The following is a 12,281-nucleotide window of genomic DNA, read 5'->3' on the forward strand; positions in this document are numbered from 1 at the left end:
ACAGGTTTGTCCTTACAGCAGTAGTACAATGTAAAACGAGACAGTGTGACAGGTTTGTCCTTACAGCAGTAATAAAACGAGACAATGTGACAGGTTTGTCCTTACAGCAGTAGAAAAACAAAACAATGTGACAGGTTTGTCCTTACAGCAGTAGTAAAACAAGACAATGTGACAGGTTTGTCCTTACAGCAGTAGTACAATGTAAAACGAGACAATGTGACAGGTTTGTCCTTAGAGCAGTAGTTAAACGAGACAATGTGACAGGTTTGTCCTTACAGCAGTAGTAAAACGAGACAGTGTGACAGGTTTGTCCTTACAGCAGTAGTAAAACAAGACAATGTGACAGGTTTGTCCTTAAAGCAGTAGTACAATGTAAAACGAGACAATGTGACAGGTTTGTCCTTACAGCAGTAGTAAAACGAGACAATGTGACAGGTTTGTCTTTACAGCAGTAGTAAAACGAGACAATGTGACAGGTTTGTCCTTACAGCAGTAGTAAAACGAGACAATGTGACAGGTTTGTCCTTACAGCAGTAGTAAAACGAGAAATGTGACAGGTTTGTCCTTACAGCAGTAGTAAAACAAGACAGTGTGACAGGTTTGTCCTTACAGCAGTAGTAAAACAAGACAATGTGACAGGTTTGTCCTTATAGCAGTAGTAAAACAAGACAATGTGACAGGTTTGTCCTTAAAGCAGTAGTACAATGTAAAACGAGACAATGTGACAGGTTTGTCCTTACAGCAGTAGTAAAACGAAACAATGTGACAGGTTTGTCCTTACAGCAGTAGTAAAACGAGACAATGTGACAGGTTTGTCCTTACAGCAGTAGTAAAACAAGACAATGTGACAGGTTTGTCCTTACAGCATTAGTAAAACGAGACAATGTGACAGGTTTGTCCTTACAGCAGTAGTAAAACAAGACAATGTGACAGGTTTGTCCTTACAGCATTAGTAAAACGAGACAATGTGACAGGTTTGTCCTTATAGCAGTAGTAAAACAAGACATTGTGACAGGGTTGTCCTTTCAGCAGTAGTAAAACGAGACAGTGTGACAGGTTTGTCCTTACAGCAATAGTAAAACGAGACAATGTGATAGGATTGTCCTTACAGCAGTAGAAAAACAAGACACTGTGACAGGTTTGTCCTTACAGCAGTAGTAAAACAAGACAATGTGACAGGTTTGTCCTTACAGCAGTAGTACAATGTAAAACGAGACAATGTGACAGGTTTGTCCTTAGAGCAGTAGTAAAACAAGACAATGTGACAGGTTTGTCCTTACAGCAGTAGTAAAACGAGACAATGTGACAGGTTTGTCCTTACAGCAGTAGTAAAACGAGACAATGTGACAGGTTTGTCCTTACAGCAGTAGTAAAACAAGAAAGATATATTATTCGTAACCTTTGGTTGCTGGAGTGCAAAAGCAGAAATATGATATAAAATTATCCTTTGATAAATGGAACAATAACAACCGTTACTAGGAAGTTTAAAAAATTGGTGAGAACTATGTTCCTTAACTAGAAACGCAAGAAAACTAGATTTTCCATACTAGTAAATGAATGATGCTATCATCATACCCTATGGAGCCTATTGTTTCTCTTGGAACTTTGGAAGGGTCAATCACTTCATAGCCATCTCCACCACTCACTACTAGCATCTTACTGACTAGAGAATGTCTTGTTACAGAATGTCTCCTTTCTCCTTGGAAAGAAGGTTCTTCGGAAAGAAGCTCAGCAGACGTTAGGAATCGTACATTTCCTGTATGACCAATATCTAGCGCTGTAACAAGTGGAAATGGTCTGAGAATGACTACAAACATTTCTCTTGCACACGCAATGAATTATATATAACCATGACACAGTTCCTTGAGCTGTAAACATCAATTCAATTAGTGCATTTTCACTTAGCCTTGCTCCAGAAACGTGTGCCCTCTGCTCTCAAATCCTACTGCATAGAGTGAAGAAAAAGTTAACGCTGCAAATAACTCACCGAGTACAATCATATGACACGGCACATGGCACAAAGAAAACCTTCAACACCACCCGAGGTGAACTACCACAAAAGTGACCTACACAACACAACTGCTGGGTGAACTGCCAAAAAGGTGACTTACACACTACGACCACCCAGGGTGAACTATCACAAAGATGACCTACACGCTACAACACAACTAGTGTGCGGTGGAGAATAATGCTCTTCATGTTATCAGACCACTTTCCATTTTGTCAATGATAGCATAACATAGCATCACACTGCAAACCGAAGATCGGCTAAGACATAGTTTTGGAGTTCTATGAAGCGATGATAAATCTTACGAGCTACAGAAATAACTTTTCCAGTAAGGGTGTATATCCTTGAGATATACATTAAATCGCTTTACTAAAGATTCCCAAACTTTAAATTTATTAATTCTGAAATAGTCTTGTAAAGGGTAGAGCTCACTGCAAATACAGATGGAGGTGTCATGTTACTTACCTTCACTACAAGTACAGACAGAGGTATCATGTTACTTACTTTCACTGCAAGTGCAGACAAATGTATCATCTTACTTACCTTCACTGCAAGTACAGATGGAGGTATCATGTTACTTACCTTCACTGCAAGTACAGACAGAGGTATCATGTCACTTACCGTCACTGCAAGTACAGACAGAGATATCGTGTTACTTACACTCACTGCAAATACAGACAAAAGTATCATGTTACTTACCTTCACTGCAAGTACAGACAGAGGTATCATGTCACTTACCGTCACTGCAAGTACAGACATAGGTATCGTGTTACTTACACTCACTGCAAATACAGACAAAAGTATCATGTTACTTACCTTCACTGCAAGTACAAACGGAGGTATCGTGTTACTTACCTTGACTGCAAATACAGACAGAGGTATCATGTTAATTACCTTCACTACAAGTACAGATGGAGGTATCATGTTACTTACCTTCACTGCAAGTACAGACGGAGGTATCGTGTTACTCACCTTCACTACAAATACCGACAGAAGTATCATGTTACTTACTACCTTCACTGCAAGTACAGACGGAGGTATCGTGTTACTGACTACCTTCACTGCAAGTACAGACGGAGGTATCGGGTTACTTACCTTCACTGCAACTACAGACATAGGTATCGTGTTACTTACCTTCATTGCAAATACAGACATAGGTATCATGTTACTTACCTGTGACTGTAAGAGAGGAAGGGTCCAGCACTAGCTGGCTCGCACTACCAGAGATGATATTTGGAAGTCTTACAGTGAGAAGGACACCCGCCGTGGTGCCAACCCAGAGTATGTGTTTGCAGCAAGTCAGAGATGTGATCTTGAGACATGCTGAAACATTAACCCATCACTGCCTTATTATTATGAGAGATGGGCTTATTTATAATGCAACCCAATAAACATAAAGGTTAGAAATCGTTTATTTCTAGGTCTCCTATGACATCATATGAGACCTACAACTTTGTCGCAAACATCAAACAGAAGCTGAACAGCGAGCGGATTGCTAAATGGATAAGTTGACATTTTTTGAATGTTTTAACTGTGAACCAAGTTTCGTCGATTTTAATCTTGAAACGTACTGACAGTCAGATCACCTCAAACAAAGTATAATCGCAAATAATAGGAAAATTGGATACTTTTTGGTAAAATCAACTAAAATAGTAATTTGTACAGCTAAACAATTGCAGTACTTACAATATGAACCCCCAAACCCCAAATTTATTAAGAGCTAAATGAGTTAAATGAGCCAAATGAAATTAATAAACTGTCAACATGTCAAAAGTCTGCAAAATGAAAAGGAACAAACTGCTAATAAATAAATTACACGCAAATGATTGATCACTAAATCATGACGCTAAATCACATCAACATCATATACAGTAACGTAAGTGAGAGTGATCGCTAGATAATTCATACAATCTCTTCAGTATATTGAGAAAGATGACCTGGCAAAATACCTAAAACTATATATTCGTTAGTACCTAAAAGCTTAGTAAAACTTTTCACATACCAGTTCCATCCAACACGACAAACTACATTACAGTCAATTGCATATGTAAACAAGTTGTTACATCGCCGAACAAAAACATACACTTATTATCATGCAATGAAAATTGAACAGCTTGTAATGCAAGCCTACATACGTATTCGATTATCAATGGTCATTCCCTAAACTAGGGATAACATTTGTTGTTTGAAATAGTGTTATCAACTATCGTTGGAGTTGTTCAGCCGATTGCGATAGTATCGAATTATCAATGAGCAAACAGAGTTTGCCGATAGTTATCGTGCGACTTGGCAGCTGGTAAAACTATCGAATTATCATGCCTAAAAAGATTGAGGATTGTGGGAAGGGATACGAAAAAGTGTTCGAGTTATCAGAGCGTTCAAGTTATCAGAGCACTGTCACAAGTCCATGTATTAGTAGATAAATGTAAATATACAAACTATATATACTGTAAGTCAAACGCATAGATGGCTTGTTGCAAATTAAAAGGCTTCTAGTGTGAAGTTTAAAAAAAATTTCATCAGAGAGTATAGAGACTTTTCTATCACTTGAGATTGAATTGTTGTTTGGAGTGATGCGATTGCCATAGTTTTGCTAATTTTAATCTGAAAACATATATGTTTTATATAACATATATATATATATATATATGTATATATATATATATATATATGTTTTCAGATTAAAATTAGCAAACCTTGATCTAAAACTAGAAGAAAGACATCTTTTTTTAACGTTTTAGCCAAGATCAAGTGTGCCGATTTTTCTCTAAGTTTATTTGAAGGTAAAGCTCACTTTTCCTAGCTTTCGGAGGGCCACCGCTAAACGGATGTTTAGCAAAATTTGATTTTTGCAAACCTTTAGAAAAATCGCTAACGAAAATATTTCGCCGATGATGGTAATAACGACGTCTAAGAACTACTAAAAGTAGAGGTGACTAATGGCTTGAAATGAAGTGATATTCTAAAGCGATAACTACCGTCGCAGTAGTCGTTGGCCAAAAAACTGTTCGAGTTAACCAAGTTGAGGTTGAGTTTTCTAAAGCAATTATCATTGCGTGGGAACGGACCAAACAAATCCGTTCGAGTTAACCATGTGTTCGACCTATCCGAGTGTGATAAATATCGGGTTATATTATTTTTTATTATTCGATAACGATATAGTTGTTTCGATAGGCTAAAAATAGGCAACATATTCATATCGAGAAAGACAACTATCGACTATCAATAATCGACTATCGAGCTTTTGTGGCAACCCTACTCTGAAGCCAATAAAACAGCATCCTAATCTATTAATTTCATATTAGAAACCTCAAAAGCAATATCTATTTGCACTTAGCAACCGCAGCTATATCCATATGCACCTAACAACCTCGGCTATATCCATATGCACCTAGCAACCTCAGCTATATCCATACGTACCTAGCAACCTCAGCTATATCCATATGCACCTAGCAACCTCAGCTATATCTGCACTCACTTCACAATCTCCATGCACCTGCAGGCCAACAGCGCATCTTCACCTACTCTTACTTTATCCTCCTAACCTGCATCTCAACCCATGTAAGCTGCATCTCAACCCGTGTAAGCTGCATCTCAACCCGTGTAAGCTGCATCTCAACTCGTATAAGCTGCATCTCAACCTGTGTAAGCTGCATCTCAACCCGTATAAGCTGCATCTCAACCCATGTAAGCTGCATCTCAACCCATGTAAGCTGCATCTCAACCCGTGTAAGCTGCATCTCAACCCGTATAAGCTGCATCTCAACCCGTATAAGCTGCATCTCAACCCGTGTAAGCTGCATCTCAACCCGTGTTAGCTGCATCTCAACCCATGTGAGCCGCATCTCAACCCGTGTAAACTACATCTCAACCCGTATAAGCTGCATCTCAACCCATGTAAGCTGCATCTCAACCCATGTAAGCTGCATCTCAACCCATGTGAGCTGCATCTCAACCCGTGTTAGCTGCATCTCAACCCGTGTAAGCTGCATCTCAACCCGTGTTAGCTGCATCTCAACCCGTATAAGCTGCATCTCAACCCGTGTAAGCTGCATCTCAACCCGTATAAGCTGCATCTCAACCCGTATAAGCTGCATCTCAACCCGTATAAGCTGCATCTCAACCCATGTAAGCTGCATCTCAACCCGTATAAGCTGCATCTCAACCCGTATAAGCTGCATCTCAACCCATGTGAACTGCATCTCAACCCGTGTTAGCTGCATCTCAACCCGTGTAAGCTGCATCTCAACCCGTGTTAGCTGCATCTCAACCCGTATAAGCTGCATCTCAACCCGTGTAAGCTGCATCTAAACCCGTATAAGCTGCATCTCAACCCGTATAAGCTGCATCTCAACCCGTGTAAGCTGCATCTCAACCCGTGTAAGCTGCATCTCAACCCGTATAAGCTGCATCTCAACCCGTGTAAACTACATCTCAACCCGTATAAGCTGCATCTCAACCCGTATAAGCTGCATCTCAACCCGTGTAAACTGCATCTCAACCCGTATAAGCTACATCTCAACCCGTGTAAGCTGCATCTCAACCCGTATAAGCTGCATCTCAACCCGTGTGAGCTGCATCTCAACCCATGTGAGCCGCATCTCAACCCGTATAAGCTGCATCTCAACCCATGTGAGCCGCATCTCAACCCGTATAAGCTGCATCTCAACCCATGTGAGCTGCATCTCAACCCGTATAAGCTGCATCTCAACCCGTATAAGCTGCATCTCAACCCATGTGAGCTGCATCTCAACCCGTGTAAACTGCATCTCAACCCGTGTAAGCTGCATCTCAACCCGTGTAAACTGCATCTCAACCCGTGTGAGCTGCATCTCAACCCGTATAAGCTGCATCTCAACCCGTATAAGCTGCATCTCAACCCGTGTAAACTGCATCTCAACCCGTGTAAGCTGCATCTCAACCCGTGTAAGCTACATCTCAACCCGTATAAGCTGCATCTCAACCCGTGTAAGCTGCATCTCAACCCGTGTAAACTGCATCTCAACCCGTGTAAGCTGCATCTCAACCCGTGTAAGCTGCATCTCAACCCGTGTAAGCTGCATCTCAACCCATGTAAACTGCATCTCAACCCGTGTGAGCTGCATCTCAACCCGTATAAGCTGCATCTCAACCCGTGTAAGCTGCATCTCAACTCGTATAAGCTACATCTCAACCCGTATAAGCTGCATCTCAACCCGTGTAAGCCGCATCTCAACCCGTGTGGGCTGCATCTCAACCCGTATAAGCTGCATCTCAACCCATGTAAGCTGCATCTCAACCCGTATAAGCTGCATCTCAACCCGTGTAAACTGCATCTCAACCCGTGTAAGCTGCATCTCAACCCGTGTAAGCTGCATCTCAACCCGTATAAGCTGCATCTCAACCCGTGTAAACTGCATCTCAACCCGTGTAAGCTGCATCTCAACCCGTGTAAGCTGCATCTCAACCCGTATAAGCTGCATCTCAACCCGTGTAAGCTGCAACTCAACCCGTATAAGCTGCATCTCAACCCGTGTAAACTGCATCTCAACCCGTGTGAGCTGCATCTCAACCCATGTAAGCTGCATCTCAACCCATGTAAGCTGCATCTCAACCCGTGTAAACTGCATCTCAACCCGTGTGAGCTGCATCTCAACCCGTATAAGCTGCATCTCAACCCGTGTAAGCTGCATCTCAACTCGTATAAGCTACATCTCAACCCGTATAAGCTGCATCTCAACCCGTGTAAGCCGCATCTCAACCCGTGTGGGCTGCATCTCAACCCGTGTGAGCTGCATCTCAACCCGTGTAAGCTGCATCTCAACCCGTGTAAGCTGCATCTCAACCCGTGTAAACTGCATCTCAACCCGTGTGAGCTGCATCTCAACCCGTATAAGCTGCATCTCAACCCGTGTAAGCTGCATCTCAACTCGTATAAGCTACATCTCAACCCGTATGAGCTGCATCTCAACCCGTGTAAGCCGCATCTCAACCCGTGTGGGCTGCATCTCAACCCGTGTAAGCTGCATCTCAACCTGTGTAAGCTGCATCTCAACCCGTATAAGCTGCATCTCAACCCATGTAAGCTGCATCTCAACCCGTGTAAACTGCATCTCAACCCGTGTGAGCTGCATCTCAACCCGTGTAAACTGCATCTCAACTCGTGTGGGCTGCATCTCAAACCGTATAAGCTGCATCTCAACCCGTGTAAGCTGCATCTCAACCCATGTGAGCTGCATCTCAACCCGTGTAAACTGCATCTCAACCCGTGTGAGCTGCATCTCAACCCGTGTAAACTGCATCTCAACCCGTGTGGGCTGCATCTCAACCCGTGTGAGCTGCATCTCAACCCATGTGAGCCGCATCTCAACCCGTATAAGCTGCATCTCAACCCGTGTAAGCTGCATCTCAACCCGTGTAAGCTGCATCTCAACCCGTGTAAGCTGCATCTCAACCCGTATAAGCTGCATCTCAACCCGTGTAAACTACATCTCAACCCGTATAAGCTGCATCTCAACCCGTATAAGCTGCATCTCAACCCGTGTAAACTGCATCTCAACCCGTATAAGCTACATCTCAACCCGTGTAAGCTGCATCTCAACCCGTATAAGCTGCATCTCAACCCGTGTGAGCTGCATCTCAACCCATGTGAGCCGCTTCTCAACCCGTATAAGCTGCATCTCAACCCATGTGAGCCGCATCTCAACCCGTATAAGCTGCATCTCAACCCATGTGAGCTGCATCTCAACCCGTATAAGCTGCATCTCAACCCGTATAAGCTGCATCTCAACCCATGTGAGCTGCATCTCAACCCGTGTAAACTGCATCTCAACCCGTGTAAGCTGCATCTCAACCCGTGTAAACTGCATCTCAACCCGTGTGAGCTGCATCTCAACCCGTATAAGCTGCATCTCAACCCGTATAAGCTGCATCTTAACCCGTGTAAACTGCATCTCAACCCGTGTAAGCTGCATCTCAACCCGTGTAAGCTACATCTCAACCCGTATAAGCTGCATCTCAACCCGTATAAGCTGCATCTCAACCCGTGTAAGCTGCATCTCAACCCGTATAAGCTGCATCTCAACCCGTGTAAACTGCATCTCAACCCGTGTAAGCTGCATCTCAACCCGTGTAAACTGCATCTCAACCCGTGTGAGCTGCATCTCAACCCGTATAAACTGCATCTCAACCCGTATAAGCTGCATCTCAACCCGTATAAGCTGCATCTCGACCCGTATAAGCTGCATCTCAACCCGTGTAAACTGCATCTCAACCCGTGTAAGCTGCATCTCAACCCGTGTAAACTGCATCTCAACCCGTATAAGCTGCATCTCAACCCGTGTAAGCTGCATCTCAACCCGTATAAGCTGCATCTCAACCCGTGTAAACTGCATCTCAACCCGTGTAAGCTGCATCTCAACCCGTGTAAACTGCATCTCAACCCGTGTGAGCTGCATCTCAACTCGTATAAACTGCATCTCAACCCGTATAAGCTGCATCTCAACCCGTATAAGCTGCATCTCGACCCGTATAAGCTGCATCTCAACCCGTGTAAACTGCATCTCAACCCGTGTAAGCTGCATCTCAACCCGTGTAAACTGCATCTCAACCCGTGTAAGCTGCATCTCAACCCGTGTAAGCTGCATCTCAACCCGTGTAAGCTGCATCTCAACCCGTGTAAGCTGCATGTCAACCCGTGTAAACTGCATCTCAACCCGTGTGAGCTGCATCTCAACCCGTATAAGCTGCATCTCAACCAATGTAAGCTGCATCTCAACCCGTATAAGCTGCATCTCAACCCGTGTAAACTGCATCTCAACCCGTGTAAGCTGCATCTCAACCCGTGTAAGCTGCATCTCAACCCGTATAAGCTGCATCTCAACCCGTGTAAACTGCATCTCAACCCGTGTAAGCTGCATCTCAACCCGTGTAAGCTGCATCTCAACCCGTATAAGCTGCATCTCAACCCGTGTAAGCTGCAACTCAACCCGTATAAGCTGCATCTCAACCCGTGTAAACTGCATCTCAACCCGTGTGAGCTGCATCTCAACCCATGTAAGCTGCATCTCAACCCATGTAAGCTGCATCTCAACCCGTGTAAGCTGCATCTCAACCCGTATAAGCTGCATCTCAACCCGTGTAAACTGCATCTCAACCCGTGTAAGCTGCATCTCAACCCGTGTAAGCTGCATCTCAACCCGTGTAAGCTGCATCTCAACCCGTGTAAACTGCATCTCAACCCGTGTAAGCTGCATCTCAACCCGTGTAAGCTGCATCTCAACCCGTGTATGCTGCATCTCAACCCATGTAAACTGCATCTCAACCCGTGTGAGCTGCATCTCAACCCGTATAAGCTGCATCTCAACCCGTGTAAGCTGCATCTCAACTCGTATAAGCTACATCTCAACCCGTATAAGCTGCATCTCAACCCGTGTAAGCCGCATCTCAACCCGTGTGGGCTGCATCTCAACCCGTATAAGCTGCATCTCAACCCATGTAAGCTGCATCTCAACCCGTATAAGCTGCATCTCAACCCGTGTAAACTGCATCTCAACCCGTGTAAGCTGCATCTCAACCCGTGTAAGCTGCATCTCAACCCGTATAAGCTGCATCTCAACCCGTGTAAACTGCATCTCAACCCATGTAAACTGCATCTCAACCCGTATAAGCTGCATCTCAACCCGTGTAAGCTGCATCTCAACCCATGTAAACTGCATCTCAACCCGTATAAGCTGCATCTCAACCCGTATAAGCTGTATCTCAACCCGTGTGGGCTGCATCTCAACCCGTGTGGGCTGCATCTCAACCCGTGTAAGCTGCATCTCAACCCATGTGAGCCGCATCTCAACCCGTATAAGCTGCATCTCAACCCGTGTGGGCTGCATCTCAACCCGTATAAGCTGCATCTCAACCCGTGTAAGCTGCATCTCAACCCATGTAAACTGCATCTCAACCCGTATAAGCTGCATCTCAACCCGTATAAGCTGCATCTCAAACCGTGTGGGCTGCATCTCAACCCGTGTAAGCTGCATCTCAACCCGTGTAAGCTGCATCTCAACCCATGTGAGCCGCATCTCAACCCGTATAAGCTGCATCTCAACCCGTGTAAGCTGCATCTCAACCCATGTAAACTGCATCTCAACCCGTGTGGGCTGCATCTCAACCCGTATAAGCTGCATCTCAACCCGTGTAAGCTGCATCTCAACCCATGTAAACTGCATCTCAACCCGTATAAGCTGCATCTCAACCCGTATAAGCTGCATCTCAACCCGTGTGGGCTGCATCTCAACCCGTGTAAGCTGCATCTCAACCCGTGTGGGCTGCATCTCAACCCGTGTGAGCTGCATCTCAACCCGTATAAGCTGCATCTCAACCCGTATAAGCTGCATCTCAACCCATGTGAGCCGCATCTCAACCCATGTAAGCTGCATCTCAACCCGTATAAGCTGCATCTCAACCCGTATAAGCTGCATCTCAACCCGTGTAAGCTACATCTCAACCCGTGTTAGCTGCATCTCAACCCGTATAAGCTGCATCTCAACCCGTAAAAGCTGCATCTCAACCCGTGTGGGCTGCATCTCAACCCGTGTAAGCTACATCTCAACCCGTGTTAGCTGCATCTCAACCCGTATAAGCTGCATCTCAACCCGTATAAGCTGCATCTCAACCCGTATAAGCTGCATCTCAACCCATGTAAACTGCATCTCAACCCGTGTGAGCTGCATCTCAACCCGTATAAGCTACATCTCAACCCGTGTTAGCTGCATCTCAACCCGTATAAGCTGCATCTCAACCCGTGTAAGCTGCATCTCAACCCGTATAAGCTGCATCTCAACCCGTATAAGCTGCATCTCAACCCATGTAAATTGCATCTCAACCCATGTAAGCTGCATCTCAACCCGTGTAAGCTGCATCTCAACCCGTGTAAACTGCATCTCAACCCGTGTAAGCTGCATCTCAACCCGTGTAAGCTGCATCTCAACCCGTGTAAGCTGCATCTCAACCCGTGTAAACTGCATCTCAACCCGTGTAAGCTGCATCTCAACCCGTATAAGCTGCATCTCAACCCGTGTAAGCTGCATCTCAACCCGTGTAAACTGCATCTTAACCCGTGTGAGCTGCATCTCAACCCGTGTAAACTGCATCTCAACCCGTGTGGGCTGCATCTCAACCCGTATAAGCTGCATCTCAACCCGTGTAAGCTGCATCTCAACCCATGTGAGCTGCATCTCAACCCGTGTAAACTGCATCTCAACCCGTGTGAGCTGCATCTCAACCCATGTAAACTGCATCT

At 44.6% G+C, this 12,281-nt stretch overlaps 1 protein-coding gene across 1 annotated transcript in view; it reads right to left on the reverse strand.

The window, feature by feature from the left end:
- Window positions 1-49: 49 nt before the first annotated feature.
- Window positions 50-12,281, reverse strand: part of LOC137407394 (rho guanine nucleotide exchange factor 17-like) — a 173,146-nt gene continuing 160,914 nt past the window's right edge. The window contains exons 23-24 of the mRNA XM_068094039.1: window positions 3,182-3,331; window positions 50-1,777 (exon numbers count right to left, since the gene is read on the reverse strand). Coding sequence (XP_067950140.1) covers window positions 1,533-1,777; window positions 3,182-3,331 — 395 coding nt within the window. The 3' untranslated portion in view covers window positions 50-1,532. The remainder of the gene's footprint in view (window positions 1,778-3,181; window positions 3,332-12,281) is intronic.

The sequence above is a fragment of the Watersipora subatra genome, chromosome 10 (assembly GCF_963576615.1).
Source record: "Watersipora subatra chromosome 10, tzWatSuba1.1, whole genome shotgun sequence".
NCBI lineage: Eukaryota > Metazoa > Bryozoa > Gymnolaemata > Cheilostomatida > Watersiporidae > Watersipora > Watersipora subatra.